Source organism: Nannospalax galili, unplaced genomic scaffold (genome assembly GCF_000622305.1).
Source record: "Nannospalax galili isolate Female #2095 unplaced genomic scaffold, S.galili_v1.0 scaffold488, whole genome shotgun sequence".
NCBI lineage: Eukaryota > Metazoa > Chordata > Mammalia > Rodentia > Spalacidae > Nannospalax > Nannospalax galili.
In genome coordinates, this window is record NW_008360316.1 from 271,116 (window position 1) to 280,418 (window position 9,303).

At 46.7% G+C, this 9,303-nt stretch overlaps 1 protein-coding gene across 2 annotated transcripts in view; it reads right to left on the reverse strand.

Moving 5' to 3' along the window:
• Window positions 1-8: 8 nt before the first annotated feature.
• Fam124a (family with sequence similarity 124 member A) overlaps window positions 9-9,303 on the reverse strand; it is a 56,602-nt gene continuing 47,307 nt past the window's right edge. For both annotated transcript variants that reach the window (XM_008824956.3, XM_029559599.1), the window contains exon 4: window positions 9-1,698. In XM_008824956.3, coding sequence (XP_008823178.1) covers window positions 889-1,698 — 810 coding nt within the window. In that variant the 3' untranslated portion in view covers window positions 9-888. The remainder of the gene's footprint in view (window positions 1,699-9,303) is intronic.

Below are 9,303 nucleotides of genomic sequence, written 5' to 3' on the forward strand. Positions count from 1 at the left end.
GCTTGAGATATATGCAGCCTTTAAGTTGTGCTTTTTAAAAGTCAAAGAATGGTACATTTGTCTACCTATCACACCTTACAGCCTGTTACTCTGTAATTTCAGGCAATTTCCCTATGGAAACCAACCCAGAAGGGATGATCTGCAGGCCCAGCTTGCTACTAGGAATGTGCTGTGGAAAAGGGGTGTGCAAACCCAGGTTTCAGACCTCAAATCATGTTGTAAATGTGGCAGGCATCTGTTATGCATGTTAAATCCTTACAAGGCAAATGAGCCACTTGTGTGTAAACCCAGCTTTTCAAGTGCTGAAATGCTTTAAAGTGAGACATTCTGCTGTCTGATGCAGGTTGAAGCTCTCCCAGGAAGCGGACTCATCTGCTAGAAGCAGGACTTGAAGATTCCAGATCCCTAGTCTTGTCGCTCTGTGGGCAATCCAGGACAGTGTGCATTCTGGTGTCATGCACTGAGCTCTCATAGAAGTCACTTAGTATCCTTTTCACATTCAACATTTTGGCTTTAATTATTTTTACTTTCACAGCATGAAAAATTGTCACGTTAGCTCTGGCTGAGTGGTTTTTCTTTTCATTTCAAATAATTATGTGAAGCATTTAAATTGTATAATTGAGTTGAGCATTCAAAAAATAGATTTTGTACAAGAATTTTATGTTGAGAATTTATTTGCATAAAAATGTCAGTATTTTTTTCTCCAAGCTTTTAGAAATAGGCCACCTGTCAGCTAAGGACAGGAGGCATGGCCAATTTGTTAACAATCCTCCTCAGAAGACAGATAACTAAGTTCCAGACAAAGCTAAGGAGCAGGGCTAAGGTCATCCTGTGAACGGAGAACCTGAGTCTCAGTATCTGAGTTTGTGTCTGGGAACTAAGACACGCTTAGATGAAGAACTCCTCCATGTCATCATCCTCAGGACCACCTATCGCTGGGGGTAGTGACAGGGCTTGGCTAGCTTGTGTGGCTTTGGAAGCATCACAGGGGAGCTGTGGGGATGACTCTGTGAGTAATGAGGCACTGGAAGCTGAGGGAGCAGTGACAGCTGTCTCTGAGGAGCTGGGAGAACCTTTGGTGAGGAAAGGATGGGAAAGCCAGGAGGTGTCTGGGATTGCCTTGCTGGCCACAGGCAGTGGTCCTTCCCTGGGACCCTTGTGTGCTGGCCAGTGGCTGCTGCTGCAGCTCTCAGAGGCGAGCGATGTCTCCACTGCGCTGCAGAACCTACTGGGTGCTGAATATGCAGAGACCACAGACAGGTCGGAGGAGGATAGTCGCAGGCCCGTGTCCACATCTGTCTCCTGGGCCCCCTCTAAGTCATCAATGGACAGGAGGTGACTGGTTCTCCACTTCAATGCCCTCTGTCCCCAGGACCCTGTGTTCTGAAACCACTGTGGTTCAACTGTGGAGGCTGGGGAGGGAGCTTCACTGGGCAAACAAAACAAGGACTTGCTTCTCTGGAAGGAACAAAGAGGGCTGGGGGTGCTGCTCACTTGCTGGGCACATTCCTGCTTGTGCCCAGGAAGCTGGGCTGTCCGACTGGGCCCGAGGAATGGGCTGTCATGTTGGGATGGCTGGCTGCTGCCCTGTGCATTGCTTGGTGCAGTGATGCTTGTTGAAAGGGTAGACTGAGGTTTCTTCTCGGAGGAGTGGTGTGCTCTGCTGGGTTTTGGGAACTTCTTGTGTACCCTCTGTGCCTGTGTGGGGAGAGGGCATATGCCATTAGTCAGGAGACACGCTGGGATTCATTGTTAAATACAGCATGAAACACACTGTCACTCGCTGGAAACTTCCAGCAATGTCTTAGCAGTAAAGCATTTGAGGAGCCACTTCTGAGATGGAGGAGATGCAGCTAGCTCCTCGTTGTGATAGGAAATCCTATTCCTTAAAGTCTACATGTGAATGTACCCAATGGATTAGCAAAAAAGCAGGAAGGCCTGGCTGAGCAGGTGAATGGAGATAAGAATCCCTTGAAATGCAGAAAGAATGTAGGCAGTAGGCAGGATTTAAGTTTCCCTCCAAAAGGACCTTGCTGTGTGCCCCCCCGCTCCCCGTGAATACCAGGAGTATGAATGGAGACAGAAGTGATGAGGATGAGACACACAGACAAGTTCAGATCACATCAGCATGGGACTGGATTCCAGCACGTGTGATTTCCCAGGTATCTTGTAACTTTTCCTGGGGCGACATGAACAAACATCTATTCACCCCAGAAACAGCACTGATGACAGACTAAAGAAACAATCCTACCTAAGTCTAGCTTGGTGAGCCAATGAGTTTGCTGGAGTTACTTGCAGAAGCATGTGTGACTCAACTGTAGCTGTATCAACAAAAAGCCCACCTCAGCATGAGCAGTGACTCATAGATGCTGAAGCTCCACTGGTGTCTATCGCTGCCACTGCTTGTTGCTTTTATCACCTTGGAGAGGGCCTTGGGAATCTTGTAACTTTCTGAGCATCCCGAGCCTTTTAACTTCGTTGGGCTTCCCTAGTCTTATGACCCTCCTTCCAGGAAGGATGGTTCAATTAGGAGAAAACAGCTTCTCAGCACCAAGACAGGATCCCAGAGGTTGCCTCTGGCACAGGACCGTGTATCTTCCACAGTTGAGGGGCTGTGGGGAGGCCAGCGTTTTATTTACGTGCTCGGAGGAGCTACTGGTTCTTTTTTCTGTTTTGCCTTTCAGGAGATAGGTTCAGAATGGGGGAACTGTTGGCTCCTAACCAATCCTGAGTTTGTTTGGTAGGGTGGATAGTCTCACCCTTAGCGCCTCACAGTGCTGCACACACCAGCACTGCCCAGCTGGGTTCTTGCATTGCAGTCCACCAGGACCTGGTTCCTTCTGCTCAGAACTGGACCCTCTGCTCACATACATCTCACCTGTGCTTCTCTCCATTTATCCCTCTGGCCCATTTCCAAACCTGCAGGCAAACCTTATGATGTTACAGTTAAATAACGGGTTTGAGGACACTGGGTCTGGCTTTGTTTGGAACAGGATCATCTGATTTATGAATCCTGAAAATAACAAAAGCGTTTGCTTAGGCTTTCCTAAAAGGGGCATTTCCTTCTTGCAAATATCCAGTGGGCTAAGACACTGGCCTTCACAACAGACAGTTCTGCCCCCCCCCCCATTAACCTGGTTTCTTCACAGTCACATAGTAACTATTGTTTAATGTAATCTATTTACAGAATACTTACTATGGGTAAGGAGGGGAAAGATTCTGGTTTGACCACATGAATTTATTTTTACCTCATTAAAAGAATGGAAGACAGAAAATAACCAAGAATGTGATAATAGGTACCTACGGGTGCTGAGGGAGACCACACCTGCCCAGTACTTCAGTGGAAGTGACCTACAGGTGCACCTGGTTGGCAGCTGTGTTCCTAGAGATGGCATGAGTGGTTGTATGTTGGGGAAAGAAGCCAATGCAAGTAGAGGCCGGTGCAGTTTGGCAGTGAAGGAGGGTCAGGTCAGGGATCGAGTCCAGGGCCATGCTGGACAAGGGGGTTTTGAATGCCTGGCCTAGGAAGGCAGCCCACACACTCTTCTTTTGGTCTCATAATTGATCTTAATTATGTCTTTACTCTGTGGACATTCCTTCATTGATTTCTGAGATCTTCCGTTTGCCTCATTCTAGAAGTCTCTTAATTCTATATTCTAATTGATGTATTCTTTGAATCAATAATCACAGAGGGTCTTTTGTGCAGAGCTTCTCGCCTGGTATGTTTAGGCTTTGAATGGGTTAAATATGTGTCATGATATTAGTCTCTCCACATGCAGCCTATGTACTATATAGGTATGACCACAATCATTTTCTATGTGTTCTCTAACATAAAAAGGTCCAGAGGATAATATGACATTCAGCTATTATAAAGTGAGAGGCTGGGAAGATGACTCAGTTAGGAGAGTGCTTGATCTGAGTTTGAGCTCTAGACCCATATTAAAAAGGTTGGGCATAGTGGTATGCACTTGTAACCACAGAGGTGAGGAGGCAGGGACAGGCAGATCCATGGGGCTGCTGGTCATCCAGTTTAGCCTACTTGGAGAAATCCAGTGCAGTGAGAAACCTTGGCAAATACCACCTGAGGCTGTCTTCTGTCCTTTATACACACACACACACACACACACACACACACACACACACACACATTAAAGAGAGTCAGTATTCAACAGTATTCAAGTCTGTGTAAGGCAGGGTGGGTACAGAGGAGGGGGTGGTCTGTTTGACAGAGGGGCTTGAGGTGGCATGGGGGAGGGGAGGAATATCTTGCCTCAGGAAGCCATGCTTGAACAAAACCTTGGAAGCTGCTGAGGTGTGTGCCAGCCAGAGAGCAGAATCTGCAAGTCAGGGAGGGTGTGTGGGCATAGCAGCAGCCAGGATCAGGGAAGGAGTAAATCAGAACAAGAAAGGATCCCAAAGAAGCAGGGAGTCCTGTCATGGTGGGTCCTGAATCACACACAAATACAGGATACAGACATTCTAAAAGCAAGATGGTGGCAGGTAGCAGGGAGAATGGGAGGAGTGGAGGAAGGGGCCCATTTAGAAGGCACGACATGCTTCATTTCCCAGGATTTGAAACAGATGAGCTCCATCTGCATGGTTCATGTGAGATTCTTCTCAGCATGGGTTTGGACCCTCAGGATTGTCTGTGGAATCTCTGCCTGGCATTTCTCTGTATTTCTCAGTCTCTGCATCCTGTTTGGTTTTTGTCCCCATAACATACTGACCCTAGTCTATCTCCCAGGCTCTTTGTTACTGAAATTACAAAGCTGTTTTACTAAGGGTTGTTTAAGGAACTAAAAGTGATGGGCAGCAACTATGACTTCTGAGAGGAGCTGGGTGAAGGCTCGGTTGGTAAACTGTGTGTTGCACAATCATGGGGACCTGAGCTTGGGCCCCCAGCAACAACGTAAAAAGCCAAGTCCATGGGTTTTTGTCTATAATCCCAGTGCTGGAGAGGTGGAGACAGGCAGATCCCTGGAGCTCAGTGGCCAACAAGCCTAGCTGAATTGGTGAGCTCCAGGTTGAGTTAGAGATTCTATCTCAAAATGAATGAATAAGTAAATAGGGAAAGTGATTGAGGAAGACACCAAATGTCAACCTATGGCTTCCACATGCATGCACATTTGCATGCATAAAACACACACACACACACATATCACACATACAGAGATAGGCACAGACATGCACACAGCACGACACAGATGGTTTTAGTATAGGTGGTAACTTGGCAAAGTGTGGATCATTTGAAACTTACACTCTACTGACCATTGTTGCCAGGCAACCTCAGTTGGAGCAGTTCCAGACTGTGAAGGCTTTCTTCTTGCTCTGTGCTTCACTGTCCTCTGGATTCCCAGTACTATACTGTTCTGCACTATATGTCTACAAGGTTCTGTACCCATGAGGGAGATACTTCTTAACATTAATTCGCCCAGTGTCTTGCTCACAATAGGAGCTAAAGATGGATAGTCACCCCAGCATGATGGGGTAATAGGGATCCCCAGAAGGCCCAAGTGCACCTGAGAGGGGGCATGGATGCTAACTATTGTAGAGACAAACCAATTTTCACCATCATTTGAGCTTGACTGCATAAGAGAGAAAAGAGGCAGGAGCTTGTTGGGAGAAGGAAGCCCTCAGGGATAGATGCTGCTTCAAAGTTGGGAAGGGCATGGGTCCCTGGGCACCTAGTAGCATCTGCTTGTTGATAAGTATGTGCCATCCTGCAGTTCCATCTTTGGAGTCTTTAGAGAATAGCTCTTGGCGAGGATGGCTGCTGTCTGGATCTACTTGATAAAGGAAACCAGTGAACACTGCTTCAGGAGGTACCAAAGGTCAAGGTTCCCAGGCATGGGACTGCTAGGGGACACCTAAGTCTGTCACTGTCAGGGAACAGGGTGGTGCTAAATCTGTCTTCAAATTCAGCACAGCTGGCAGAGGAGGGGCATTGGGTGTTTAACAGAGGCATTGGGGACTGGGATCCTGCCACAGAAGCTCACTTGCATTTTCTCTAGTTTCTACTACAGGATAAAAGCAGGAGGCCAGAGAAACCCTACATTCTGCTGCATCTTGGGGTGAGAGCTGATGGGAGGGAGACTGTAGAGTCTCTCCATCCTTACCATCTGGACCCAGGGCTGATGAGCATGGAGGATCTGCTTGGACCTGCCTGATGGTTGTTCTCTGGCTCTCCCCAGAGGGGTTAACTTCTGAAAGTAGGGTCTTATCTGACCTAGAGACAACTGGCCTGTGCCAAGGATAGATAGACCTTCTGATGTGTGCTTCTCTGGGCAGCTGTTTCCTGCTTCGCTTGTCTGCTGACCGGGAACACTAGGGACTGAGAGTGAATCTAGAAATTCTGCCCAGTGAAATTCCCAGAGTGAAACACGAGCTTGTGCCTTCCACATGTGGCTTCCGACTCTCAGGGACTGCCTTTCTGAGTCCCAGTGGTGACAGCAGCCTCCCTCCCTTCCCTGTGGACCAGTGTAGGCTCCCTGCCTCACTGAAATCTACAAGCTCCTTTCATTGCTATTTAAGGAGCTTTCTCAGAGGAACAGAAGAGCATACATAAATTAATCTGTTGAGGGAAACCAGCCAGGGAATTAGGCTATGCTCCTCAAGCCATTAGGAAATTGGAATTCAGCAACTGGCTGAGTCCTGCCAGGCAAGTGAAGCAGTCTCCTGAGCCAAGTATCTTTCTCAAGGGCTGTGGTGTAAAGCAGCTCATTCCTGGATGCATGGATAGAAACCTTCCTTTAAGTGCTAGTAAAGGTATTTCAGTCTCTCTTCCAGGATCCTGGCTTGATTAAGGTCAGGAAGTTATCCCTCTGCCTCCTTCCCCTTTTTCTGAATGAGGCCATTTTCTCTTGTTTTTACTTTAGCAAGAACATGACCAGCATGGACTGTCTGCTGGTGAACCAGAAATGGGCCGTTTAGCTCAGAGATGAATAAAAGTTACAGGTTTTTCAAAGAGACTGGTGAGGCACTCATGAGAATTTGGAACTGCTCTACAGAATGGGTTCACATGAGAAGCTGGAACCTTGCTCTAAAGAGAAACTGCTGTTCTAAGAGATGTTTATACACTTGCTAAGGATACTGTCCATGACCAAAGCCTGTGTTGTCTTTTATGGTATGGTCAGTAGAAAAAAGGAGGAAGAGTTAGAGGAAAAGGCTGAGGTAAACTTAGGAGGGCAGAGCTTGGGCACATTTTATAACTCTTGTGGCAGTTTGAGGTAGAAGGCTAGAAGGCTGCTGAGGGAATTCTCCACTGTATCAGCTGGTGGTTTAAGCCAACTTGGCTGAGGTGTCATTTCCCACCCTTCTACCTGTCTGCCATTATGGAAGTGGAAGTGTTGCTGGAAAACCATCAGTTAGAGCAGTGTGCCAGCTCATCCCTCACAGAATGGCAGGTTGTAAAATTCAGAGCTGGAAAGAGGCACCTACTGACATTGATAAAATGGCATCAGAGTGATGACAGTTCACCCCAGCTGTCCTGACAACAGCTGCCATCCCTCTAGCTTCTCCTCATGGCTGTCTATCTTCCTAGCAAGTTCTAGAAGACCTTGCCTTCTTCTCTGTGCTGGATAGCTTCAGTTGTCAACTTGACACACTTAGGAAGAGGGAACCTCAATTGCAGAATTTCCTCTATTGGACTGGCCTATGGTCATGTCTGTGAGGCATTTTCTTGATTGTTGAGTAATGTGGGAGGGCCCAGCCCACTGTAGATGGTGCCAGCCCTGGGCAGGTGGTACTGTATTGTTTAAGAAAGCGGCTGACCAGGGGCCAGGGGAGCAAGTCAGTAAGTAGCACTCCTTCAGGGTCTCTGCTTCAGTTTCTTCTTTGGCTTCCCTCAGTGAGAATAAGATGCAATAAATGCTATCCTCCCTAAGTTAGTTTTGGTCAGTGTTTTATCAACAGTAACAGAAAGCTAACTAGGACACCCATAGCTTGTGTCTTTCTGGAATGTGTGCTCTGGCCACTGAGAACTGCCCAATGCTATTTCCAAACACACCATTCATTCATATCTCCTGAGTGCTCCATCTGTGCCTGCTTTGATGACACCTGCCCACCCTCCTAGGCAAAGCTCAGTGTGTGGCCGTGATGCCTTACCTGCCACCTCCCTTTTTCTGGAGAATAACATGTATTAGTTTCTCTTGGGCATATTCCCAGGAGGAAAACTGCTGTTCATGGGGTTAGCATATTTTTAGTTTTACTACAGATTCTGACAAACACTCCAAAATCGATGGCATAAATGTATAATTCTGCCACGCATTAAAATGTATTTCAATTACCCCACATTCTCACCAGGATTTGGTATTGTCCTTCTTTTTAACTTTAGCCCTTCTGGTGGGTAATGGCACTGAGGAGGGCAAGCAGAGGAGATGGCTTAGCACCTGGAACCCCCATTTAGTTTGGGTTATGCACGCCCCCTCTCATAATAATGTACTTGGCAGCCTATTTCCTTCACCTACACGTACTATGATGTATTATGGGAAGGGACATGTGGAGTAGAGAAATTAATATATAATCTATTAATAAGAATAGAGAAACACTCAAACCATCCCCTTCTTTCCTTTAGATCCCGTAAAAGAAACTCCAGTCTATAGCCTGAGGTCTTTGGGTATCTTTATCCATGTGGACCACTGTCAACCATAACAGCATCTTCCCCTATAACTTGCATTATTGCTTTGCTCCAAATAAAACTGTCTTGCTTCTTATGTGAATCTATGTGAGCCTTTATTTTCAGTTCTTTGGATAAGAGACCAAGAACCTGGAAAGAACCAGCCCAGACCTGACTACCAGTAACATTTGGTGGACACAGCCAGGAAGAAAGAGAATACTTTCTATCTTGTCTCACTGTTACATTTCCCTCATTATGGTGGGGTTCTCTTTGTTATTCCGATATCATGGTTGACTAAACAACTCAGTTTGATTGAAAAGAGCCGTGGGGATGCAGCCTCCCTATCCTACAAGATAGGCAACTGAGCTGGGCATGCTGTACTAGTTCCTTTGCCTGGAACAGAAACAGCAGAGGGAGGGAAGAAACCCCCAAAATGACAAGGTAAATTCTCCCTCCTCCCTTTGATACTGTTTCTGTTCTCCAGACCAAAACCTAATCCTTGCAGCAGTATCAGATTTTTAAAGTATTTTTTTCTTCCTTTCAATACTAAGTTCCATTATTCTTGAAATTTAAACATTAAGCACTTGGGAGGCAGAGGCAGGCGGATCTCTGCGAGTTCCAGGCCAGCCTGGTCTACATAATGAGTTCCAGGACAGTTGGGGCTACAGGGAGACCCTGTCTCAAAAAGA